Consider the following 27,706-nt stretch of genomic DNA (forward strand, 5'->3'; position numbering starts at 1 on the left):
CTCAGTACTATACCGATATGCTACAGAATGTCATGAGTGCTCAGTATATATATATATATATATATATATATATATATTAAAGAAGAAATAGTTGTGAGGAAAACACTGTCCAATTTCAGGGAACAGCGCTATTATAGTGCAAAATTAATTTGTGTGATATATGTGGAATAACGATGTGCTTCAATTGCACAAAACCTGCATGATTCCCTCCACAATTTCCTCTTTTTCACAGTATCTTATAGTATACTATGCTCAAACTGACCACAAATGGAACTACGTATATACAAGCACAAAACATTATCATGTTACTTTCTTCAACATCTAGAGCGTACACTGTTATATCCAACTGGTAATGACTATAACTGGTTAAGATTGAGTTATGCGTATAAAGCATTGTAAACTGGTAAACAAACATCAAAAATCTGGTAAGAAATGTCACAGCAGTCACTAGATTTTGCTAGAGAGTACTTTGACATGTCAATCCCGGATCCACCTTCCAATATTCTTCACACATCCTATACACACAATGCAAAAATATTAAGTATCTCATTCTTCAGATAAATTTGTGAATCTCTTTGAAGTTTCTATGCAACGTAGTGTTCTGTCTAAGTGACTAGATGATTTTAGTTAGCATTTCATGCCCCATTTAATTATGAGGCTGTACATTACATGACCTAGTTACTTGTAATCACATGTACCACATATCCTTGCTAAGTACCTATAGCTAAAGCACGCTTCTTTTAAAGTGTGCCTACACTATTTTGTTTAGACAGTGTAGATATTAACCAATATGCATGGGGATTTGTTCCTGTCCAGAATACCACAAATTATATTAGCTCACCACTAGTCATGTTAACTGAATTCACAACTACAAATGTTGATTATTAATACTCTGCCACTTAGCTGCAGTAAAGTAACAAAATACTTTGAGTTGAATGAGTTTGTTCATTAATTAAATGTCCATACTCCTGTCTAAGTATTGTCCTCCCACAGGTTATTCAAGAAGACAAGTGGTTCAACGAGGTCTGTCACATTCCTGACACTTTGAATCTTGAACTCTTGAACTTGAGCAAGGTACAGCAATTTCAACAAATTCTGTCACACAAGCCAGCCTCTGCTGTGGCATTTGGTGACGTGACTAGCTACCAAATGTCTAGACTGGCATGTGACAGATGGTTGCCTGATACACTGCTTGAAGGTATGGCATCGCTTCTCAATCGCTCGTCACAAGATTGTCTTTGCCTTGTGCTATCTGAAGTTTGCAAATTCACGTTGAACACATCCATAGCATTAGCTCTGAACAGCAGAAAGAAGATTAGACTTATATTCCTGATTGTCAACGTACAAATTGATGCCATAACTGGATCTTCTGTTGCATCAAATACATTGATGAGTGGGAATCATTGGACAGTGGTTGCTTTAGATTTGAATTCAAAAGCTTCCTTCTATGGTGACCCATTGGGATACCCAGTTCCTAGCAACTTGTTGGTAGAACTAATACAAACACTGGACTATCTAAGCACTGCCTTAGGTGAAAGAGTGGATATTCATGATTTGATTCCTATGCATAGGCCGACATTTGACAAAGATGGAAAACATGCATGCTCACGGCATTGCAAAAATTTCCCAATACAAACATGTTCTTCTCTTTGTGGGGTTATTGCCTTTGTTTTTGTGGCAGTTGCAGCATTTTCTCCAGAGAATCTGTGGGCATACATCTGTTCACCACAGCTGTCCTTCTATTGTGACAAAGCAAAACTCAAACTTTACCTTCAACCAAGCCATTATGCTCACTACCTAAGGAATACCTTGGCAGTATGGCTGCTTTCTGATCAAATTAAAATTTCAAATATCATAGATAAGTCCATACTAGCTGATGAAAACTTGCAGTCTCAGCAAATCCAAAGCCACCATCTCAAGCAACCTGAACGCCGGAAGCTTTGCTTAAGTTTGAGTAAAACATTAAAGACCAAAGTTTCAGGAGAAAAATGCAACTCTTCAGCAGCTTCACCATGCAAAGCAACTACTGATCAGCCTTCCTGCTATACGCTTGACAAAGCAAACAAAGTTGGTAGAAAAAACTTCACTCTCGCTAAGGCCGTTTCAGCTGCCAAGAGGAATCCTTTCTCGTCTAATGTAACCTGGTGCACTTCTAATGAGAGTCATTCACAGAGTACAGAAGCTGACAATGTCAGTGAAACCTCCATGCCTGCCGTAGAACAACAGTCAGTTTATGTGAAGAGATGCACTTTAAGCACAGACACATTTCAACAATTTCAAACTACCAGTGAAGCCAATCTAGAGCACTCACTTGATGCCAAACACAAATGCAAATCTGATTCAGGCCTCCCTACCAGTATTATACCCTTGCTCCCTCAGCAGTACAACTATTTTGTTGACTCCTATTGTCAGCATGAATCGGAAAGCTTCCTAGGAGCTGAAACAAGCAACTTTACTTTAGAAGCATGGACAAGTGCCAATTGTGAAACTGCAGCTGTCCAGTGGATTAAACATTTTGAAGAGGTTTCAAAAACCACCTATCGAATCACTACTGGTTTCAAAGCAAAAGGACGACGGCTCCTTTTTAAAACTGTTCGTCATTGTCATCATTACAGGAAACAGAAAACTCTGTCACAAATGTCCACAGAAAGCAAGTGTAAACTAAAGAAAACCACCATACATTGTTCCACACGAGACAAAAAGTCAATGTGTCCTAGCAGTTTAATAGTTAGGGTATACCCACCTGAGGCATCTAAAATCTCAGACCACCCTGAATATCCTTGCCTTATCAATCTGAAGTACACGCATAACCACCCGATCCACAGTGGCCATGCGCTCAGCTTTAGACCAGTCACAGAAGCTGTGAAAAAAGCGTACATTAGTCTCTTTGAGTCTGGCAGTTGTGCTGCCTCTGCAAGACATGAATACTTGACCCAGCTCCAACTGAAGAGTGATCCACGAGAAGTTGAGAGCACTCTTGCAGACAGAGCCATAAACCCAAATGTACAAGACGTTCAACGCCTATTTAGAAAATGGCGATCAGACAACATTGGACCAGAAAATGGAGAGGCTATGTTTGAGCGACTGCTCGAAGAAGTACAACGATACAACAAGGAACATGAGAAAGAGGGTGGGCGAGTATTTCTTCAACCTTATGAAGAAGCAGCTGCAATGAATACGGATGAACCTAAACCAAAGACCAGAAAGACTGATGCCATGCCCTTCCTTTTAGCTCTAGTCACTCCTCTCATGGCCAGAGTCCATGAAATGGTCACACAAAGTGCAGAGCTAGTCTTTTGTGACTCAACAGCCAGTCTTGATAACTTGAACACAGCTGTGTTCATACTTAGCTGCGGCACATCAGTAGGAGCTCTACCACTTGCTGCAGTTATGACATCCAGTGAAGATGCTGTTACCTTGTCAGCAGGGTTTACAGCACTGTGCCACATACTGCCCAAGTGTGCATTTTTTGGAAGAGGCCCAAATCTTGGACCACTAACACTATTGACAGATGACTGTGCAAGCGAACGGATTGCTCTAAAGAGTACATGGCCTCAAGCGGAATTACACCTATGTGTCTTTCATTTTTTACAAAGTACATGGAGATGGCTTTGGAGCTCAAATTCTGGTATCTGTGGCACAGACAGAATTACCTGTATGACACTAACAAAACGACTTGTTTATGCCCCAAGTGAGCAAGCATTGACTGAAATCAAACGTGAAGTAGACAAAAGCCCTTTTCAGACATTCAAAAAGAGACTAGGTGATTATTGGCAACGAAGGAAAGAGTGGGCTGTGTGTTTCCGAAAGAACTTTCCCACACGAGGCAACTATACTAACAATTATTCAGAGGCTAGCATACGCATCATAAAAGACATCCTTTTCCAAAGGAATAAAGCTTGGAATGCGGTACAAATGTTCAATCTTCTCACACAGACTCTCGAACTGTATTACCAGCGACGTTTAATATCTGTTGCCACAAACAGATTAGATCATTTTGTCTCTACAAGATTTACTGTGACAGGAATGAAAGCACACACCATTCCATCTGACGACATTGTCGCAACAGATGACTCAGACGTTTATACTGTTGTGAGTCAGTCAGACAAGAATAGAACGTGGATAGTAGACTTACAACTGGGTGAGTGCACCTGTCCCATCGGAATGCAAACTCAACCTTGCAAACACCAATTTGCAGCAGCAATGAAGTATCGCAAAAGCAGTGTCAATACTATCCCAACGTATTCGCCTCAAGGCCGTCAGCTTTTTGCAGCAGTGGCATTAGGACAACACTGCCAACCCATTTCCTTTTACAGTAGTGTCCACCAAAGAGCAGAAGAAGAACATCTAAAGTCTCTTTCAATCAGTGTGAATTGGTCTGATGAAGATATCAAACGTTCCTTTGAAAAAATTGCCCCTTGTTCCTGTGATACAACTAAAGTGGCAACTGTAGCTGACGACAACATTGATTTTAGCAATACATTTCAAAGAGATCAAGCACAACCAATTAACACAGGAAGCTATGAAAAGTCAAGGGACGTCATTGAAAGAGTACTACAGGTCACTAAAGATATCAAGGAAGGGCTGCATGAAAGTCATGTCACAGACAGCTTCATAGTTGCAGTAGAAAGGTTTTGTTCCAATTATTGGAAACTACGAGGCAAAGGAATCCATTCACCTGGTACACAGCAGCGACTGCTTTCTGCTCTACATATGTTTGGTAAAGAGGTGGGAGTCAGAAAACAAAAGAAAAAGATTCGAGTGCAACCTACTGCTGTAGCTAGACGACACTTCAAGTCCTTTTCTACCCGTCCAGCATCAGCAGGACGTCCAAGTTTGTTCATGAAAGCCAAAGCCACAACCAACATATTCAACAGAAACATTATCCCCAAACGAATCCACCAGAGAGCAAAGAGAAACCACAATCTGACAATAAGTTTGAAAACAAATACCCCTAATGCCATCTAAACTGTACAAGGATACAAGATTTTTTGAGTTGAGTAAACTGTCTATGTTCATATTCCTTGATATAAAGAGAGGAACAGATTGTAGTTAGAGTGTTCAGAATGAGTGTTCAGAACAAGTCATTCCTGTTTTAAGTCCAGCAAACTGTGCACCCACTAGAAAAATAGGCATCTTCATTGTGTGTGTTTTAATTTTATTGTTAAAACGGATCATGGATTGATTCTACGTATTTTAGGCTAATGAAAAACTGTGTTCTGTGGCAACAGACTGTCCAGATCAACAACTTCCTGTAATTCTGTCTGTTTGCCATACATTTCTTATGCAAACAAATTAATTGCGGTAACAGCAGAGTACATGATTAATAAACAGGTTCTTCTGCAATAGTTACTAGTATATACAGTAGTGGACAAAAGTATTTGCCGGGTAGGTTTTTTGTTGATTTTCATCATATTCTGGCCTACAGAATGGAAATAGGTGCTGATGTGATCACAAATGGATAAGTTAGTTTGTTTTCAAAGGTTGTAATATTGTTTGCATTGAATATGCTTTGATAAGTTGTAATGTAAACTTAATCGGCTTTTAACTAGGTTGTAACTATAATCTTAAATTGCAACAACCAACTGATTTAGACTCAATTCTATACCAATTAGTCTCGATTTTGCCATTGCATGACAAACATTGATCAAGAAGTCGCTTTATTAGTATTTTGTGCTTCCACCCAAATACAGACATACTGAAAAACCCTTGAAATTTCTTGCCCAGCAAATACTTTTGTCCACTACTGTATATACACACATATAAATTATAAATTACTATTTATTAAATCATATTTAAGGTTAAAAATACTACCATAAATACATAAACTGTGCTATAATGTTACTAAATACTTTATTCTAATAAATTAATAATTAGTTCATCAACTACTATCAACTAATTAGCAAAATGTACAAACCTCTGCCGTCTTGTATAATAACTGCATCACGTAAAGCTTTTCTGGAGTCAACAGTTTCTCGAGAAAGTCGATTTCTGCAAAGAAAACGGTTCGTAGCAACCAACATTCCCCGTATTGGGGCTCTCCTTTCACTGCCACTGTTGCTTACTCAGTGTGGTAACTGCTCGCAGAGAAAGCGCAATTCCCACGATCTGTTAGCATAACAACACATTTCGAACTACTAAATCATGATCGTGAGCCATGCGTGCACGTGAGAATGGTCTACCGTGCACGTGCAAGTTAAACTTATCCGGGCTATATATCCGGGATGTGTGTGTGAAGTGGACTCAAAAAAAAAATTTGCGAGAGAAGAAAGCAGTCTGGAATACCGAGCCTAGGGTTTGGCTATAGTGACATGTCCCCGATCCACACACCCGTATAATACTTGCGTGCGTTAGTGGGCTGAAGCCTCATTCGCCCGTATGTTGTAATGTGACGGCAACACACTTCTGTCCGCTCCTTCTGCAACAGGAGCATGAGGAATCTTTTTAAGTCTCTTCTTTCAATCGAGAGTGAATGAGTGCTAGTATGTAGGGCTTATCTACTTACTGGACATCATCCTGAAAGAATCCGGTGAACCATGGTACGTATACTACTGCAATAATTAATTAATTAAGGATATGTTACTGTGATTCTGAATAAAGTACAGCAGCACTAGGGTACAGTGGAGGTTCACATGCAATTGCAATCTATTACTGTAGAAACACAGTAGTGTCTATTTACGTCTCTGCATAATACAAACATAGTGATGTGTACCTACATTATAGCTACTACTGAGATGTAATGCTAGTCATTACCCGACACGTGGAACGTTATGGATAGTAACGCAGTCAGGTCACGTGACTAGGGTGTGACCAAGCCTGTATGTTATAATATATATATATATATATATATATATATATATATATATAATATGTATATATTCGCATTGTGTTTCCACAAGCACACTGATAACTGTTGCATCAAGTTTTCAAAAGTCTGTTGAAAAGTAATAGCACTTTTGCTAGTTGTTTTCAAAGCGATTATTCTCAAAGTTAGAAACTTGATGGCAATCAATAAAATGAATATATGTATATTATAGCAAAGGTATATTTATTGGAAACATAATACATGCACCGGCGTAGGATTGGGAGGCTGGGGGAGGCTTCAGCCTCCCCAAACATTGTGAGCGGGTTATTGTGTCAAGTAGAAACACCACGCTTCAGTAAATTTTCAATTCAAGTGAAACATTCAACTGAATTGTATAAGCTTAATGTGACAGTCACCATCTATTTGATGGTTCACAGCAGTATGTAATTTTGTATAGTGAAACTATACTTATATTATTTAAATTACTTAGAGTGATTTACGTTCCCCTAACTCTACGGGTACGTGACTGGTAAGATGCTGTAGGTAGGCAAGGCACACATGCTTTCATGTCTTCAGAAGCAGAAAGATCTTTCTCCTATTTGCGAAGGGTGAAATAAACAAATCTGTTAGGCTATTGCTATTGTAATTGATTTAATATGCTGGTAATTATTAGATGCATAGTCCATCTAGGCTTTAAGCAAAGATTGCAAATACATATTAAATGATTTTGAAGTTTGGTCTCTGTTTTAATTTTCTACAGCAGTGACATACCGACAACACCAATGAATTGCAAATTTTATCTACGTTACCTTGTATGCATGTGTGTGTGTGTGTGTGTGTGTGTGTGTGTGTGTGTGTGTGTGTGTGTGTGTGTGTGTGTGTGTGGTGTGATAGCTCAGTTGGTTAGAGAGTCAATTTTATGAAGTGTTTACATCCGGGACCTTGAAGGGTCACAAGTTCAAGTTACAGTGATGACGAGCTATGGCATAATTTCCTTAAGCAAGAAACTAACACACATTTGCTTCTCTCGACTCAGGAGTATAAATGAGTACCTGGTCATTGACTGGGGTCCTAAGCGGCCATCGGCTATGACGTGACATCAGCCACTGGGGTCCTGGTGAGACTTTGGGTGCTCACACCACAGTTGGCTTCACAAGTCGGTGCTCCTGCGAGTGCCTGGCTCGGCTCCAGGAGTTTGCTAGCGCAGGCCCAGAGTTCCCTGAGTAGCGCACAGGGCCCAGCTTAACAGCTGGGGGCGTGACCTCTGAGAGGCAGCTCCTGACATTTAGGATTTTGGATTTTAGGTGTGTGTGTGTTTGTGTGTCTGTGTCTGACTCTGTGTCTGTTTGTGTATGCTTCTGTCTATCTGGTGTGTCTGTCAGTTTGTAGTTGTGTATCTGTGTGTCTGTGTGTCTCTCTTTACCTGTGTGAACTTAGCATAGTAGCCTAGGTGAAAATGTATGAAGGTATGATGGCGTACCCTCGTACACTACGATGTATTTGAATAATATAATACTACTAGACTAGTCCTTGAATCTTGCTCTAGTTAAACACACAAGTACAGCAAACAATTAAACAAATAAAGACCAAGTCATGTCTCATTCTGTAAGTGTTAGAATTGCTTTGATACATAGATTATACTGGTTTGGCATTTGACTGTTTGCTGCTGGCTATCAGATGGACGTCTTCTAATGTCAAACACAATTGGCTGTCTGCAACGGTTGGTCGATCAGCATTGCTAATCAGGTGATGTAGCACTTCCTTTGGTTTTGAAAGATAGGATAGCTGTAATAAAGAAATTTAAATTGTGTGAGGGTAAGTGGTGGGTGGGGATGAGGGTGTCTGTTTGCTTGCATGTATCAAAGGGAGGCCAACACTCTAACATTTATCATTATTCACCTCTTAGTAGTGAATAATGATGATTGTTGTTGGAGTGTTGGCGAATGATAATAGGGATCATACAATAATGTGTTATTTTCAAACCTGTGTTTATATATATATATAATATGTATATATTCGCATTGTGTTTCCACAAGCACACTGATAACTGTTGCATCAAGTTTTCAAAAGTCTGTTGAAAAGTAATAGCACTTTTGCTAGTTGTTTTCAAAGCGATTATTCTCAAAGTTAGAAACTTGATGGCAATCAATAAAATAAATATATGTATATTATAGCAAAGGTATATTTATTGGAAACATAATACATGCACCGGCGTAGGATTGGGAGGCTGGGGGAGGCTTCAGCCTCCCCAAACATTGTGAGCGGGTTATTGTGTCAAGTAGAAACACCACGCTTCAGTAAATTTTCAATTCAAGTGAAACATTCAACTGAATTGTATAAGCTTAATGTGACAGTCACCATCTATTTGATGGTTCACAGCAGTATGTAATTTTGTATAGTGAAACTATACTTATATTATTTAAATTACTTAGAGTGATTTACGTTCCCCTAACTCTACGGGTACGTGACTGGTAAGATGCTGTAGGTAGGCAAGGCACACATGCTTTCATGTCTTCAGAAGCAGAAAGATCTTTCTCCTATTTGCGAAGGGTGAAATAAACAAATCTGTTAGGCTATTGCTATTGTAATTGATTTAATATGCTGGTAATTATTAGATGCATAGTCCATCTAGGCTTTAAGCAAAGATTGCAAATACATATTAAATGATTTTGAAGTTTGGTCTCTGTTTTAATTTTCTACAGCAGTGACATACCGACAACACCAATGAATTGCAAATTTTATCTACGTTACCTTGTATGCATGTGTGTGTGTGTGTGTGTGTGTGTGTGTGTGTGTGTGTGTGTGTGTGTGTGTGTGTGTGGTGTGATAGCTCAGTTGGTTAGAGAGTCAATTTTATGAAGTGTTTACATCCGGGACCTTGAAGGGTCACAAGTTCAAGTTACAGTGATGACGAGCTATGGCATAATTTCCTTAAGCAAGAAACTAACACACATTTGCTTCTCTCGACTCAGGAGTATAAATGAGTACCTGGTCATTGACTGGGGTCCTAAGCGGCCATCGGCTATGACGTGACATCAGCCACTGGGGTCCTGGTGAGACTTTGGGTGCTCACACCACAGTTGGCTTCACAAGTCGGTGCTCCTGCGAGTGCCTGGCTCGGCTCCAGGAGTTTGCTAGCGCAGGCCCAGAGTTCCCTGAGTAGCACACAGGGCCCAGCTTAACAGCTGGGGGCGTGACCTCTGAGAGGCAGCTCCTGACATTTAGGATTTTGGATTTTAGGTGTGTGTGTGTTTGTGTGTCTGTGTCTGACTCTGTGTCTGTTTGTGTATGCTTCTGTCTATCTGGTGTGTCTGTCAGTTTGTAGTTGTGTATCTGTGTGTCTGTGTGTCTCTCTTTACCTGTGTGAACTTAGCATAGTAGCCTAGGTGAAAATGTATGAAGGTATGATGGCGTACCCTCGTACACTACGATGTATTTGAATAATATAATACTACTAGACTAGTCCTTGAATCTTGCTCTAGTTAAACACACAAGTACAGCAAACAATTAAACAAATAAAGACCAAGTCATGTCTCATTCTGTAAGTGTTAGAATTGCTTTGATACATAGATTATACTGGTTTGGCATTTGACTGTTTGCTGCTGGCTATCAGATGGACGTCTTCTAATGTCAAACACAATTGGCTGTCTGCAACGGTTGGTCGATCAGCATTGCTAATCAGGTGATGTAGCACTTCCTTTGGTTTTGAAAGATAGGATAGCTGTAATAAAGAAATTTAAATTGTGTGAGGGTAAGTGGTGGGTGGGGATGAGGGTGTCTGTTTGCTTGCATGTATCAAAGGGAGGCCAACACTCTAACATTTATCATTATTCACCTCTTAGTAGTGAATAATGATGATTGTTGTTGGAGTGTTGGCGAATGATAATAGGGATCATACAATAATGTGTTATTTTCAAACCTGTGTTTATATATATATATAATATGTATATATTCGCATTGTGTTTCCACAAGCACACTGATAACTGTTGCATCAAGTTTTCAAAAGTCTGTTGAAAAGTAATAGCACTTTTGCTAGTTGTTTTCAAAGCGATTATTCTCAAAGTTAGAAACTTGATGGCAATCAATAAAATAAATATATGTATATTATAGCAAAGGTATATTTATTGGAAACATAATACATGCACCGGCGTAGGATTGGGAGGCTGGGGGAGGCTTCAGCCTCCCCAAACATTGTGAGCGGGTTATTGTGTCAAGTAGAAACACCACGCTTCAGTAAATTTTCAATTCAAGTGAAACATTCAACTGAATTGTATAAGCTTAATGTGACAGTCACCATCTATTTGATGGTTCACAGCAGTATGTAATTTTGTATAGTGAAACTATACTTATATTATTTAAATTACTTAGAGTGATTTACGTTCCCCTAACTCTACGGGTACGTGACTGGTAAGATGCTGTAGGTAGGCAAGGCACACATGCTTTCATGTCTTCAGAAGCAGAAAGATCTTTCTCCTATTTGCGAAGGGTGAAATAAACAAATCTGTTAGGCTATTGCTATTGTAATTGATTTAATATGCTGGTAATTATTAGATGCATAGTCCATCTAGGCTTTAAGCAAAGATTGCAAATACATATTAAATGATTTTGAAGTTTGGTCTCTGTTTTAATTTTCTACAGCAGTGACATACCGACAACACCAATGAATTGCAAATTTTATCTACGTTACCTTGTATGCATGTGTGTGTGTGTGTGTGTGTGTGTGTGTGTGTGTGTGTGTGTGTGTGTGTGTGTGTGTGTGTGTGGTGTGATAGCTCAGTTGGTTAGAGAGTCAATTTTATGAAGTGTTTACATCCGGGACCTTGAAGGGTCACAAGTTCAAGTTACAGTGATGACGAGCTATGGCATAATTTCCTTAAGCAAGAAACTAACACACATTTGCTTCTCTCGACTCAGGAGTATAAATGAGTACCTGGTCATTGACTGGGGTCCTAAGCGGCCATCGGCTATGACGTGACATCAGCCACTGGGGTCCTGGTGAGACTTTGGGTGCTCACACCACAGTTGGCTTCACAAGTCGGTGCTCCTGCGAGTGCCTGGCTCGGCTCCAGGAGTTTGCTAGCGCAGGCCCAGAGTTCCCTGAGTAGCACACAGGGCCCAGCTTAACAGCTGGGGGCGTGACCTCTGAGAGGCAGCTCCTGACATTTAGGATTTTGGATTTTAGGTGTGTGTGTGTTTGTGTGTCTGTGTCTGACTCTGTGTCTGTTTGTGTATGCTTCTGTCTATCTGGTGTGTCTGTCAGTTTGTAGTTGTGTATCTGTGTGTCTGTGTGTCTCTCTTTACCTGTGTGAACTTAGCATAGTAGCCTAGGTGAAAATGTATGAAGGTATGATGGCGTACCCTCGTACACTACGATGTATTTGAATAATATAATACTACTAGACTAGTCCTTGAATCTTGCTCTAGTTAAACACACAAGTACAGCAAACAATTAAACAAATAAAGACCAAGTCATGTCTCATTCTGTAAGTGTTAGAATTGCTTTGATACATAGATTATCCTGGTTTGGCATTTGACTGTTTGCTGCTGGCTATCAGATGGACGTCTTCTAATGTCAAACACAATTGGCTGTCTGCAACGGTTGGTCGATCAGCATTGCTAATCAGGTGATGTAGCACTTCCTTTGGTTTTGAAAGATAGGATAGCTGTAATAAAGAAATTTAAATTGTGTGAGGGTAAGTGGTGGGTGGGGATGAGGGTGTCTGTTTGCTTGCATGTATCAAAGGGAGGCCAACACTCTAACATTTATCATTATTCACCTCTTAGTAGTGAATAATGATGATTGTTGTTGGAGTGTTGGCGAATGATAATAGGGATCATACAATAATGTGTTATTTTCAAACCTGTGTTGATGGTCTTGTGCAATCTATAAGAAAACAGCAACTAAACTATAGCAACAAATGATGAAATTGTAAAATTCATTGTCAGAACCTATTGGATCACGTGTAGTATTAATCACTTGGCAGTTTACTGTAGATTGTGTCGATTTCATTGCCTGCAACAACGAAAGCACACGTGATCATTAGCAATGCATAATATAATTTCATCTATTCCTCACTGAATTATCTATGTCACTCTGTTGTTTATCCAGTTGTCTTCGTAGTTGTCTGATTTCAAATCTTTTTGCGCCATCAGTTTCTGGCTCATCAAAGTGTTCTACATGGTTTGCAGAATTTGTGTTTGTCTCTACAGACTCAAGTGGCAGTTGTGCTGCCTTCGCCTGACTGTAAGCATAGGAATGAGCTATTTGTTGAAGTTGTTTCTCTTTTTGTAAACCAGATGTTGAAGTTGTTAGTATGCTGAATGCCCGTCTTAGAAAGTCAAGACTGCTTCTACTTTTGCTCTGGAAGGTTGGTTCACACAACGTAGATGTGACAGGGAGGAGTGATTTACTGTTGCATTGAAAGTCTACATTTGCTGCATTCTGATTGAAGTCAATGGAGGCGTTACAGCTGATTCTAGCTTCTGTTTCTCTAGTGTGAGAGTTGACTGCATCTGTGAATTTCCGTTTCCGTCCTTGCCAGTCTTTCATTGTTGAGTTTTCGTGTCTCATGCGGTCAGCCTTTATCCCCACTCTCTTGCTATGACTTGTCTTACGTTTCTTTCTTGGTGGTAGTTCACTTACTGTTTGTTCACTTTTTGTTTTTGCTTTACTCGTTTGGCTTCTTTTACCAGTCTTCTGGCTGTTGCTCTCTTCAAGGATTTCCTGCGTAATGATGGTAGAAGCAAGAGGCCTTCTGTTGACTGTGGCATCTGCTCTTTCAATTTTGTCACAGACTGTCAAATAGCTATTGCGAGACATCGTAATGCTTCCACGTTTTGACTTAGGTATGTAAGACGTTCTGCCTCCTTTATGGCTTCTCTTGCATCCAACTGAGCATCCTTTAGCTCTGTGGCTTGTCTCTACACACAATACAACAGCGTTAATTCAAGCTGTAAACCCACAGTTTCACTGTCTAAGTACACTTAAGCGGGAATGAGCATGGTGCTAGATGTAACTTCAGGCCCGGATCCCGTTATTTTTGAAGAGGGGTCGACCTGGTAGCAGTTATTTATAGCATTACTAATTTTCTCTTTTCTAATGAAATTAGTGAACCATGCCTATTGGAAAATAGGGGGTTGAAACCCTCTGAACCCCCATCTGGATCCGGGCCTGAACTTGTCTGAGTTAATAGCAGATTGCCTTATAAGTTAATATTTCTTTTGGACACAATACATACCCTTTGTTCTGGCAGGCAGTGAAGCACGCTGCTGGCTGATTCACTACAATCTTGTTCTGTAACCATGGTAGAATCTGGTTGGCTGTCATAGTCCAGACTGTCTACATTGTGATCTTCCACAGATTCATGGTTGCTATGAAATCTAGAATCAAGAGCACTTTTGTCTATTGACAGGTATGGCCCCTCTAGATAGCTGGGAGGCAGATTCTTCCAATCCCATCCTTCAACAAGGCGAAACACAGCAAAAAGTGCTTGCATGGAATTTGTTCTTTTTTCCAGTCTGTGCAAGTACATGATGGTAATTTATGAAAAGATCCGAATTCAACGGTATGCCATACATCTTTTTTGGACTGTGACTTCACATGAAAGACACCAGATCTAATAGGATTGCAGTAAACATCTTCAGCACAAAACTTGAGAGCAGATGACTTCCTTTCAAGACAATGAGCCACAATACTAGATGGTCTATTATGTAGATATGATGGTATGGATTTGTCATAGGAACGATAGTCTGTGCTTGCTTTATAGTTTAGGAAAAGATATCTTTCTCTTTGATCTGGTAGGAAATGGTGAATGAGAATCTCGATAATGCTTGATAGTGTCAGGTCTCTCTCTCTTCCTTGGCAGATACGAATATTTCAATAGCTTGTTTTGAGCCTCAGTCCCATTGTCTGTTTCAACTGCAGCATGATAGGAGTTGTCACGAAAACATCGAGCCCATTTCTAATCAGCAAGCAGACATTTATAAACACAACTATGTATCAGAAATGTACTAAAAAACTTCTCTGACATGTACACAGATATCACAAACTCGCATGTACGGACACACATACACAGACAGACACAGACAGACACACACACACACACAGACACGCACACACACACACACACACACACACAGACACACACACACACACACACACACACACACACACACACACACACACACACACACACACACACACACACACTAGAGTCTTACCTCAGGAATACACAGCCACTTTTGTGACAGCCACTGGTTGACTTGGTCATGACAACACCACACACCAATCTGCTTTAAGTTCTCTTCTTCTTTTCTGTAAAAGTAATCAATGACTTTATCAGGTTCTTGGCATGGAGGGGCATACGCCATCTTTCTCAGTATTTCTAGTAGTGATTCACTCTCTGTGGTGTTTAGTCCATGCATTAAATCTCTTATCCATCGTGTACACGCTTGTTCCCTGTGAAAGTCACACAGATACAGAGTTGATTCTGGAAAGGATGTAGTGAGGCCTGTCATTTGAGCTTCTGAGTAATCAGTCATCCAAAATTGTGGTTTCCAGGCTGGGTTCCAATCTTTGAGGATTTGTAGTGCTTCGGCAATTTGTTCAGCTGTTTCATGCTGTATTACAAAATCAGCAACTACTGTGTAGTTAACGTTAGTCTTTACGCAGATAAAAAAGAGCGCAAGATCATACTTGGTTGTTTGTATGTTGCATCAATAAGACTGATGGTATTGCCATAGTGTACCAATAGATCTTGTTGCCACTTTTCTTGATGGACATACAGCATGTGTTGCTGAGATTGGGAAGCTGTTGAGCTAAAGGTGATTGATGCGTCGGGCCTGGGTTTGCATGACTTGCTAAAATTGTTTTTTGACAGACTGACTGATTCATTATTGGGTGTACCTGTACAGGATGTAGCTGTGTTTAGAGGGCCCTTTACATTTCTGTAAGGTCGGAAATGATACTTAGTACCAGGAGATTCTATTTGCCACTGTATAATATTCAATGACAAATTTTCTTGGTCTAGTTTTGATAGCTTGAGTTTCTGTTTTGCTAAATAGATGTGGTTCTTTATGTCAACACTAGAGGGATAGTAGGCTCTGTTTGTCTCCTCGGGTTTTATACCTTGATCAACATTTAGTCTGGTTTTTACGAATCTTCGTAAGGCTGCTTTCACCTCAGTCACTTTGGTTATGCCATCACAAACAATGTTACTGATTTCATGTATGATTGCAGGGTGAACTGTTTGTGCAAATCCTGCAGCTCCTCCACAAGAATGATTGGAATGAGCATCAACATCAGGAAGTGAAACAAAATATCGTTTGTTGTAGCTGGCTGTACCACTCTTCATTGCATTCTGCACTTCCCTCACTATGGCTGCTCTTGCCTTCTTGAAGTTGGACGTTGTAGATGGAGTATCATATGGTAACTTGAAATCAGGAAATCTAATGACTTGTCGAATGCTAATATGGGCTGTGCATCCTTTTTTTCTAGTTGTCTGGAGTAGGAGACGTTTCTTTCCACTGCCACTGCTGTCTCTGTTCCTTGCTGAATACGTCTCTCCAGACTTCAGGCAAGAGGGACCAAACTGACATTCCAGCTGCTTCCTTCCACATAAACAGAATGGTGTGCCATCAAATGGAACAACTATCTCACCAGCTGAACATTGAAATAGAATCCTCGGAAGAGTTTTCTTCAGCTCTGCTTTAGACTCTTCTTTCAAAGATTGGTGGATGTCTGCTACTGTAGACGTTCGTGTCACAAACGTAGATGTGGTAGCACATTGATGTGTCTGGAGCAGAGCTTCAAGTGATGTTTCTCCATCAACATAACCACTAACACAATTTCCATCTCTGTGAGCTCCACAGATACTCTGTGACCAAATAGGAAGTGACATGCCAATATATGTCACAATCACTGTCTCCAGTCCTTGGTCTCTCACTGTAACCACGTTCAAATACAGTAACACCGTCTGCTTAGCTACAGTCACTCACTTTTTCTGGATCACTGAATGTTCACATCTAGTTTAATTTATTCCTTGACAGTCAGACACGTGCACACCCAACACTTCTATTTGGATACGTTTACTAGAACTGCCACTTCGTCAATTGGGCACCGGTTTACACACTTCACACAGTAGCGATTTCGACTCTCTTGCTTGTTGTAAATACAGTTCAATGGAGTTGTCTGAGGATGGTGTTGGTTTCGCGCGTAATGGTAAGGCCTCGTGTCCATGCACGTGCTGTGCGTGTACACCTACGGGATTGTAGTATAGGTTGGTTAGCGCACGCAAGCATTATACGTGTGTGTGGATCGGGGACGTGTCACTATAGCCAAACCCGTCAGTAAATACCATACCACTGTCGTTACAACGGAACTGAGTGCATACCTAGACTGTACATTTCGATTGTCTTGATCACGATCGAAAAACGACGACTACCTATACCAGGCCTATATACGTAATCTAAACTAATAGGAAGTTTAATTTGCATGTTTACTTCCATGACAGGGTTTAATTTCAACAAATACGTATTGTCTAGGTAGGACTCGGCGTTTCAGTAGACGGTCTGAAAACTTCGTTGGACGTGTTACTCACGAATGCGAGGCGCCTACGGATACCGTACAACTATAGTTATTAATTAATTTGTACATGTTGCAAATTATGTGTGCGGTAGCGTCGCAACTGTTGATATTAAAGATTTAGGGTCAAGATGGCGGCATCTGCATGCAAATATTCTGTTGGTTTTTTCTCTAAGAAACAGGCATCCGAGGGTATTAAACGTAAGGACTAAAGTCACAACACTTGAGTAACGTTTGCTTTTCTACAGCATATTTGCAACGCGAAATGAAGCACAGCGGAATAGGCGACTGTCCAGAACATCATGGCGACTCTTACCACAGTAAGAAGTCGTCACGATTAGTTCAGACAACGTGTGAAACCAAAGACAAAAGCATCTTGAAGAAACAGGAGCTGTACACAGCGTCGGTGTTGATATTTGCTAAATCATGTGCTGACGCCATTACAAAGGCAGCAGCAATACCTCGTCAAGTTGAGGATATCACGCTGCCTATAGTATCGATGTCCTTGACGGTTTCATTCTATCTCGTTTATGCTCTTGTTATTGACTATAAGCCTCGATCGCGCATGTATCAATGTAAAGCTGATGCAGCTGTCGGAATCATAAAATCAGTGACGCAATCTCCTGAGATTGACCCCTACGTTGGCCAAGACGAAACTCCGTTGACTGCTGTTTCAGATAGAAACATCCCTTGTTGTCAGAAAGGTGAGAAGTTGTATATACTTATACAGTAAACCAAGAATTACAGCAATAATTTTTGCAAATGCCAGCCAAAGGCTCTAAGAATTCGTATTTGATATTAATTAAATTTTAAGTTATATGATTTGCAACAGTTTGTGATTGGTGAACCATCAGATCGAGACAATTGCATGGTAGTTCATGTCCTTTGTTTCCATGTATCTCTACATACTTTTGTACAGTTCTAGAGACTTTTTGCAGTCATGTTTGTTGATTTTCTACAATGGTTTTGACAGTCATTGCTCTTTGTGATAGTAATAGGTATATAATAGTCAGGATTGCTATTGTTTCCTATTTGTAGTCACCAAAAGGGCTAAGGGGCCATTCGTAATTACCGATAGTTTTCGCAGAACGAATGAAGTCCAAAGTAACCAGACCCCACCACCCACCCCCTACTTTTTCAGCTACAAATATTGATGGCCACTGCACTGCACCTATGCACAATGCATCAGTAGCAGAACTGATCGTTGGGCCAGTCTTAGTGGATTGGGCGGGAGAATCAGGTGGAGCGGAGGGTACAACTACATTGTCAACTACATTGTCAACTACCTCTACAGACTCTGTATCATCACTGGTTTTCTCTACAACGAAACTCTTTGCAACAGTACGATCACCGCTCACCTTACCGGCTTTGGCAAACAGCTCCCTGCACGCACTACCGCTTTGTGAATATACACCCTACCACAGGCTTTACAGCCTTCTCAGAGAAGGTTTGCCTGTTTGCTCCACATGGCTCTAGAGTCCACAGTGCTTCAATTACAGCGTAGTATCCAGAGTCAGCTGACAGAGACTTCTTGAAGAACGGTTTCTTCTTTGCTAACTTTCCGAACAACGTCATGTGCACAGACATTCTGTTCACGGATTTTGCTAGACGTAAGTCCCGGATGTTTTGGGGAGGTTCACGAGCCGCACTTTCCGCCTCAACTCTCAAGCGTTCAACAATGACCCACACATATTACAGGCGTGATCTCGTCGAAACTCAGACGCAGAACCTCACCAAGTACGCGTACGATCATCGTCAAGAAATGACACTTCCACGGCACAGCTCATGGCACGTGCACATGCTATCACTAACAATGACATGTTGCTCAAATGCTTGCATGTGGTACACGTGCAGTCTGGTGTTGCGCACAGGGTCACGAGCAAGTAGTATGACTAACGACGAGTTTAATACGTGAGTCGCTTCCACAAAGTAGAAAATAGTAGACTGATCTTAGTTAATCGTAAACTCTACTACTGTACTATTAGAAATCAATGCATCGACACGAGATTCAATATTTTTTCACTTCGTCCTGGCCCCCAACCCACCACCCAGGTTTGAAATAATTTCGTTCTGCGAAAACTATTGGTAATTACGGACGGCCCCTAAGATCTTTTATATCTAATGCATTGTTGTAGTATTAATTAATTTCATGTATCATTACAATAGTGAACAATAAGTTTATGAATACTGTTTATAGTACCAGCCAGACAAGGTAACATCAATTATGCTGGACATAAGTATGAAGTTGTCAAAAATGGTGTTATGTACATATCCAATATTGATCCACGTTTCGAGAAGAAGGGGGATGATGATAGCTATTCAAATGGTCGTAACGATAGACGGCTGGCAATTAGAGTGCCACACAGAGAAAAGGTGAAATCAGAAGGAAAACCTAAACTTCGAGACTCTCAACTCAATTCGAGTGGTGCAACTTGTGACTCCAACAGACTAGTACAAGCTGCAAGTGAGCAAGAGGCAGTCAAAGAAACAGAAAGTACACACTCGCATGTGAGTAGTACTGGTAGAACTGCAGACAAAACGAAGGGTTTGTCAGATGCTCAACTAAGCATGGCACCATCAGGCTGTACGACTGCGGTCTCATTGGATTCAACTACATACAGTGCGGATACGAACCAATCAGAACCAACTGTTGACAGTAATAAACTAAACAGAAGTTCTACCTTATGTGCATCTGGTTTAGTGTCTAAAGGTAAAGCAATGAGATCGGCTGATCTTCGAGAAGCGTATTACTCACAAGCCGATGAAGAGAGGCCCATTGTTTCTCACTCTGAGTCTCAGCAGGAAAGAAGCGTAGATCGCCAGAATGAAACGGCGCAGTGTCACTCCTCGAGTTGTAGTAGTAGTGTTTCTAAGATGTGCTTGGATGTGACAGAAATACGGCAATTTACATATGCTGCAATACGAATTGCCACTGATGACTTTAATGCAACATTATGGAAAGATGGCGGTCGAAGACTTGGACAGGGTAGTTTCGGAGTAGTCTACTATGGTTTATTTGACTCAGAGAAAGAGAGTGAACAGCCACTGGAATTTGCTGTTAAACGGTTGAAACAGGTATGAAAGAGATTTTATGTAATTATTAGAACTGCTGGCCTTAGAACGTTATCTTTAGGCTGATAATGGTAAACAAGAACGAAATCAAGGTTTATTCAAGAAGCAATTTTCAAATGAAATTCAAGCTCTGTGTAGGTGCGTTTTGATACTGTTGAATGATTGAGTGTAGAGTTAGCTAGCGGTCACTGTGTTTATTGTGTAGAATACGCCATCACAATATCATCCGACTTCACGGTTTGTGTAACGATGGTCCAGAGTTATGCCTTGTGTATGAATACGTTCCTGGTGGCACCCTGGCTCAGTGTCTACTAAAGGTACATAGACATGTTTTCATTGCAGCTTGCATACGTAGACCAGGGCCAATGGAGCACTCCAGATGTTGAGTGGGGTCTTGCCTGGCCATGGTGAACATAAAAATAGCTAATTTATTTAATCACTTGAACCTATATTTCCAAAAGTTTTCACCAAAACCATTGGTGGAATTCCCATTTCAAAAGTTGGGTAGGCCATGGCCCACCTGGCCCACCTTGCTCTGCAGGCTCTGAGACTAAGTCGTGACTGGACTTATGACTTGATGACTAGATAAATGCCAACCGACATGAAAAATGGACATTATTTACAAACGATTTAACGATTCACATTGATTTTCTGTCAGACAGATATACAAACAGGCGGGAAGGCTTGTACGTATAGTCTGATTGGTTTATAACACGGTTTGTACACTTTATCCATGTTTATTGCAGGACAGACACTACTCTCTAATGAACTCAAGAGGCACTAACGTTAGACTGTCAAAACCCGGCGTGCCACACCCAAATACATCCAGTCATTCTACCACACATGTGCACTACCTCTACATACATCTAGCCATTCTAATCTACCTATAATAAACAGTCTGTTACACCAACCCCTCCCTAAGGTTATTCGTCCCGAATTACATGTATGGATTGGGAGGTTTCCTGGCTCTTCGTAAACCATATCGTTTAGCTCCCGGGGAAAGCTTAGAATTCTGTTCCTCACAGGGTGGGTCTGGTTGCTGGACAGTTAAATTCTTCCTTTCAGGTCGTTGTTCTGTGGTGGGTGGCTTAATTGGAAGGTCGGTTACTTTCATCGGTTCCTGACCCTGAGAGACTGTGGTTGTAGTCAACAACCTCTTGACCCATTTAGCTGGACGACCTGGGGCACAGCGCTTGTTACCATACCAGTAATAACCAGCAGGGAACCCAGCTGGACATCCACACACTCTAGAAAAGTGAACCTGAACAGGAGGGTCATCCGGAAAATATACCTTAGTAGCAGTCACGTTTGGCTCTTTACAGGATGCAACTCGATAGGGCCCATGCCAAGGGCGAGACAGCTTCCGTAACTTTCCAGACTCCTCCTGAGGGAAACGAACCAAAATCCAGTCTCCTACCTTGAAACTAATATCTGTGGATGCGTTCTTATCGTATTGCTCTTTGTATCTCCTCTGGGCGACCTGAATACTACTGACTGCGATTTGACACGCATGTGACAGTGACAAGACAAGCTTCTCACGGTAATCAGAAACTTTGCTGGCCTCGATCTCCCTCGGCAGTAGTAAAGCAGCTTCAGTCGGAGATCGACAATCAAAACCATACAACAAGAACGAAGGTTTCTCTTCCGTCGACTCATGAGATGTATTTTGGTATGCCCAAAGCAATCCATATAGATATTTATCCCACTGGACACCAAACTGATCTACGTGTTTCCGAATCATGGTCTTCAAAGTCCGGTTACATCTCTCAACCACACCATCACACTCGGGATGGTAAGCAGTAGTGTTAATTTTTTTTGTTCCCAGTAACTAACAACAATCCAGCATTAGGTGCGATAACAGATTCGTACCCCGGTCAGACAACAAAGCCTGTGGTACACCAAACATAGGGACAACCTGCTCAGCAAACAATTGAACAATGTGAACAGTTTGCTGATTAGGAATAGGATAAACCATTGGCCATTTAGTAAGAAAGTCTTGAAATACTAGCACATGCTTGTTACCACTTTCTGTCAACGGTAGGTCCATTACATCAACCCTGACAATCTGGAAAGCTTGCTGTACCGGAATAGGATGAAGAGGTGGCTTCAACCTCCCAACACAGTTCCCGTCACTATAGCACACTGTGGACAACTCTTGCAGTGCTCTCGGGTGTCCGAATACATTCCTTCCCACCACCAGTGTCGCAAAAGGACACTGTACAAACGGTTTTGTGAAAAGTGTCGTGCCATCAATCCACTATAATTTTCTCGCATAATTTGCTTTCTGAGATGAACTGGGACAACTGCTCACTTCCGATCACGATGCTTGGGGTCCACATAGTACAGGATGCCTTGCTCCATAGTACACAGTGATCCTAGTGCTACTACCTTCCTAGGCAGCAGTAGTATCCGCTGGCAACTCTCCTTGTTCAACGAAGCCTACTAAGTGTTTCACATCCACATCTTTCTTCTGTTCCTGCCCAAAATTGCATGTGGATGCTGGCTCATGGCTGGGTGCAGCTTCCTCTAACAGATGAGTAATAGTTGGCTCCGCAATACTGCACACTTTGGCCACTTGCACTTCCTTTACCGTCTCACTCATGACATCAAACTGTGGGTTCCTCGACAAGGCATCTGCAACACTATTCTCCTTTCCTGGTCGATAAACAATATTGATTTCCCGAATTCCAGAACCAAATACTCGAGTCCACCATCATGCATGCTTCCCATTAGGGCTTGTTGTTCCTAGAACTGCCCTAACTGCAGAATGATCCGTATAAACCGTAACCTTGTGTCCATAAAGATAGGCATGAAAATGCGAAACAGCCCACACCACTGCAAGTGTCTCAAGCTCCTTGACGCTGTAATTCCTCTCTGCCTTGGACAGCGAGCGACTTGCAAATGCTATGGGATGTAGCCAGTTGTCAGACTGCTTCTGTGATAACACTGCTCCAAGTCCTAGAATACCGGCATCTGTCTGCAGAACAAATGGAACATCAAAATTCGGATACACCAAGATAGGGGCTTGGCTAATCTTTTGCTTCAGGGACTCGAATGCAGCCTGGCACTCCTCTGTCCACTGAAATAAGGAATTTTTTGCTGTCAATGCATGCAGAGGCTTAGCTGGTGCAGCAAATTTGTGGATGAACCAACGATAATATGAAGCCAACCCAAGAAACTGTCTGATTTATGCAACCGTCTTTGGTTCAGGAAAACAGGCAACAGCTCGCACTTGGTCGGGATTTACCTTCAATCCTTGCGGTGTAATAACATGCCCTAAATATTTAACTTCCTGTCGAATAAATCGACATTTTGACAATTTCAGCTTCAAATTTGCCTCCTTCAATCACTTCAGTATCAAGTCTAAGTGCTGCAAATGCTTCTCCAGCATTTCTGAAAAGGCTATCACATCATCAATATACACACCAACAAAGTCAGATCCATTGTCAGGATTGAGCCCCATTAGAACACATTGCATCAATCTTTGGAACACTGACGGTGCGTTGGTCAGACCAAAAGGCATCACCTTAAGTGGAGTGGCGTCTCCTGTATGGATCTCCATTTCGACTAGGTTTGTCTCTCCTCGTTCCCAATCTGATAAACAGAACACTTCGTGATGTTGCTTTAGTAAATCGCCTAGTAACTGTCTTTCTTCGTTTGGCAGTTGAACGTCATCTCTCACAAACTCATCCAGTTGGTGCTGACGATGTGCAACTTCATCTGCCAACATAACTTCCCTGATGAAGATGTCATTTCCCTTCATAGATCTACCTATTGAACTATTTTCTCCTCCTGTGACTGGAGCAGTAATTGACTCAACGTCTACTGAAACAGCACTGCCTACTTCGGCTCCTTCCTCAAGCTTCATGGTGAATCCGAAGGAGTTGGACATGACCGTCTGGGCAGTTCCGGACAGCAATAGCTTGACAAGGCCATCATCCAGTGTAACTCCCAGCGCTTTCACCATTTCCCCTAAGGGTTCTACAAGAACTGTATCTGGCATCATGTGTCCGTTTCCAATCTGTACAATGACCAAAGCACTTTGGAATGGCAACGACCGAACAGATCCTATCAGCTTGACTCTGACACTGGGTACTTTAACCTCGGACTTCTTCTGACGATTTCGCCAAATCTCCACTTTTGCATGATATGACACAATTCCAAGTTGATTGCAAACTCCTTCTGTCAATAGAAGTTGGTCATGTGCATCCATCTTAATATACACAGGAGTCTTCATCTCTTTGTTCTCGAAACAGATGTTCAGATCCATGCGACCATCAATAGCAAAGGGTCGGTGATCATATGTGAGAGGTACTTGATCCGGCTTCTGAAAATGCCTTCTCTTCAGTCTTGCCTCTCTTGCTGACCTCTTAAGCATTTCTCCACCCATAATGGTGATATCTGCTCCGCTGTCAACAATGCCATACATAGAAATTCCTTGCACTTCTACTTTTACGCATCTTGGTCGGCTACCGGTGGCTCTTATTCTAACGACATTCACTATTGAATGATCACTGTCAGACCCAGACGTCAGGTACGACGTGGGGTCTCTTCTCTCGGTAGTCACAACCTTGGTGCTCACTGGAGACTTCCTTCCCTTGTCTCTACCTTGACTCTCTAACTTGGGCTTCCGACAATCTCTAGCAAGATGACCCACTTTGCCACACTTGTAGCATCTTCGAGGAGACTTATGCTGACTCGTAACGTCTAAAGTAGTCTCACGCAGAGATGATGCCTCTGCTACCTTTCGTCATTGTTGAACCGGCCTCCAATACTGGTGTCTTTTCCTCAACTCTGCCAGTCGTTTCTCCTCATTCTTGGCAGCCATGCAAAGCTCTCAATACGTCTGTGCACCTGATACAGCCGGACTTTTCATAAGCTCATAACTCAGACCTTCTTGCAGTTGGCTGTGAAGGAAGGTGTCTCTTGTTTCTCGAGAAATGTCATCCCTGCCATAAGCTATCTGAAATGTTCTCTCCAATTTCCGAATAAAATCGGCAACAGACTGCACTTCTCCTTGTACCGCGTGTGTGAAATCCTGGGCAGCCAGTATTTTATTTTCGGGATCCAAACGTCCCCTGAGTGCTGATACTGCTGCCTGCCATGTAGCCTTGTCTTCTTTAGACAGTAGGTTCCATTCTTGGAGAGCCTTTCCCCTCAAGTGACCAGCTAACTGAATAAGTCGTTCATCCTCCGTCCAGGCATTCCACACTGTTGCTCTCTCAAGAGCTGGCAACCAGTCATCTACTTGTACTTCCATGTTCTCGCCTGTAAACCAATCAACTGGTGGAGCTTTACCTTTCCGCTTCTTTTCTACTCCTGCACTAACTCGCATTGGGGACTCCGAGCTGTTGCGTGGCAGGGACTCCAAAGTGGGTGGAACTCTGAGGACCTTGCATTCTTCCAGTTGTCATATCAACGATGCCACTTCTGCCTCTTTCTCTGCTGCTAGCCGCTGATTCTCCTCGCCTCGCTTGCAAGCCAAAGTCCAAAACCATGTGCTCTTTTTCTTCTCTGCCTCTAGTTCGGACCTCAATCGTCCCATCTCGTCCTGCTGCCCGCTCTGCTCCTGTTGCTGTTGCCAATGGACAGTTTGCAATGCTCTCTCCAGACGCAGTTTCGTCTCTTCGAGTCCGTCGATCTTTTCACCAATTCTGCTACTGTCACGCGGTGTACAACCACCTCCGTGTTCTGGAACACGCCCGTTTCGTCTATCAACGATAAGTGCAACCTTTCTGTCGTACTCTTCACTTTGTGAATGACAACTTGCACGTTTTGTGGCTTGCGGTCCGCAGTTTGCCTTCGATGAGCTGCTGAAGCTCTTCCATCGACGCATTTGTCGGCAGGCCCAACATTGCTGCAATTCGACACAGGTTCGCTGCCGATAGCCTTCGTGAATTTAACGATATCACATCTCTCGGCGGCAGAGCTAGTTCCTCACCTTTCGCTGAAGATTTCGAGCTTGCGTTATCACTCATTCCGGTTTTCGATTCAATCTCGGTGTGACCTCCACTATAACACGGTTCGTACGCTTTATCCAGGTTTATTGCAGGACAGACACTACTCTCTAACGAACTCAAGAGGCACTAACGTTAGACTGTCAAAACCCGGGTGTGTCACACCCACATACATCCAGTCAATCTACCACACATGCGCACTACCTCTACATACATCCAGCCGTTCTAATCTACCTATAATAAACAGTCTGTTACAGGTTTTAATTATCGAGCTCAGCAGGTCGATGTACCAAACAGGTTGTGATCTGTTTTGTTTTCGGTGTATTCTAGACTAGTAGGAAGTCACCGGACGGGAAAGTTCGCGTTTCTATTGCTGATGGTTTAGCTCGAGGTCTTAAGTATCTCCACACAAGATGTACACCACCATTGATCCACAGAGACATCAAAAGGTGATGATTGTCTACAAATCAGGTTTTCCTGTGGCATTATTATTTGTTGTCCTTTCATTTAGTTCGAACATTCTTCTCTGCAATGACTGGACTCCGAAGTTGGCCGATTTTGGACTTTGTCGTAGAGCAGAGAGCATCGAGTCGGCGGTTTTCGATGTTACTTCTGCTGTTGGTACGAGAGCGTACATGGCGCCGGAAGCCCTCAAAGGCTACGTTTCATCTAAAGTGGACGTGTATTCATATGGAATGGTGACATAGACTTGCTTGTCATGTTTAATCAGTGCACTGCAATTTTGATTTAATTGTTAGATTCTCTACGAATTGATGACCGGTTTGCCACCTTACTCGTCCAGCATGAAAATTGATCTGGTCATTGCTGTGTTATCTGCGTGTAATTGCGATCGATACCCAACAGTTTTCTTGTTTTTTAGGTTCTGTATATGCATGACATGGAAGCTGACGGTCATGATGTGACTGTGATGGTCGATCCCAGAACAAGATGGTGTTCTTCTGTTGTGGAAAAGACTTTGAAATTGGCAAGACGTTGTTCAGACTTTGACAGCTCTAAAAGACCAAGGATGCGTGAGGTATTCAGTGTTTTAGATATAGGTTAGGTGTACTGTTACCGAATATTTTTTTGTTTTTGTTGTTTTTTCAGGTGGTACAAGAACTAGGAAGATATTCTAACTTTTGGTAAAAATATATACTTGTGCTATAATTTGTGAGAAATTTCTATTTACCAGTAGAAAGTATCTCTTGCTTATATCAAGCTATTTGTCTACTAGTCTGGTAGTGCAAAGGGTTTTAGAAAGCATGGGTCAGATTGCATGTGACTTGAGGC

The 27,706-nt window shown here is 41.7% G+C and overlaps 2 protein-coding genes and 1 long non-coding RNA gene across 3 annotated transcripts; 1 reads left to right on the top strand and 2 right to left on the bottom strand.

The window, feature by feature from the left end:
• Positions 1-282: 282 nt before the first annotated feature.
• On the bottom strand, positions 283-6,225 carry LOC134190158 (uncharacterized). Its single transcript, XR_009971600.1, has 3 exons — positions 6,066-6,225; positions 5,918-5,991; positions 283-515 (listed from the first exon to the last, which is right to left on the bottom strand). It is a non-coding gene; the product is annotated as an uncharacterized LOC134190158 (long non-coding RNA).
• A 6,093-nt stretch (positions 6,226-12,318) lies between these two features.
• On the bottom strand, positions 12,319-15,594 carry LOC134190360 (uncharacterized). The gene is given in 8 exon segments (XM_062658811.1): positions 12,319-12,468; positions 12,667-12,689; positions 12,755-12,818; positions 12,882-13,726; positions 14,417-14,662; positions 14,748-14,766; positions 15,026-15,510; positions 15,513-15,594. Coding segments are annotated over 8 exon segments (1,914 nt in total).
• A 1,924-nt stretch (positions 15,595-17,518) lies between these two features.
• LOC134189778 (uncharacterized) lies at positions 17,519-27,664 on the top strand. Its single transcript, XM_062658152.1, has 10 exons — positions 17,519-17,579; positions 17,636-18,091; positions 19,585-20,462; positions 20,521-20,597; positions 20,665-20,776; positions 26,747-26,865; positions 26,928-27,114; positions 27,175-27,234; positions 27,297-27,452; positions 27,524-27,664. The coding sequence occupies exons 1-10, from the start codon at positions 17,519-17,521 to the stop codon at positions 27,560-27,562; spliced, it is 2,145 nt and encodes a 714-aa protein (XP_062514136.1). The 3' UTR covers positions 27,563-27,664.
• The last annotated feature ends 42 nt before the right edge of the window (positions 27,665-27,706 follow it).

The sequence above is a fragment of the Corticium candelabrum genome, chromosome 14 (genome assembly GCF_963422355.1).
Source record: "Corticium candelabrum chromosome 14, ooCorCand1.1, whole genome shotgun sequence".
Classification (NCBI taxonomy): Eukaryota; Metazoa; Porifera; class Homoscleromorpha; order Homosclerophorida; family Plakinidae; genus Corticium; species Corticium candelabrum.

Excerpts from the sequence above, each read along its gene's own strand:
- LOC134189778 (XM_062658152.1), top strand. The coding sequence starts at position 17,519 with ATGGCGGCATCTGCATGCAAATATTCTGTTGGTTTTTTCTCTAAGAAA. Across the intron at positions 27,115-27,174 it reads ACGTGTATTCATATGGAATG|ATTCTCTACGAATTGATGAC; the intron begins GTGACATAGACT and ends TTTAATTGTTAG. Across the intron at positions 27,235-27,296 it reads CCAGCATGAAAATTGATCTG|GTTCTGTATATGCATGACAT; the intron begins GTCATTGCTGTG and ends CTTGTTTTTTAG.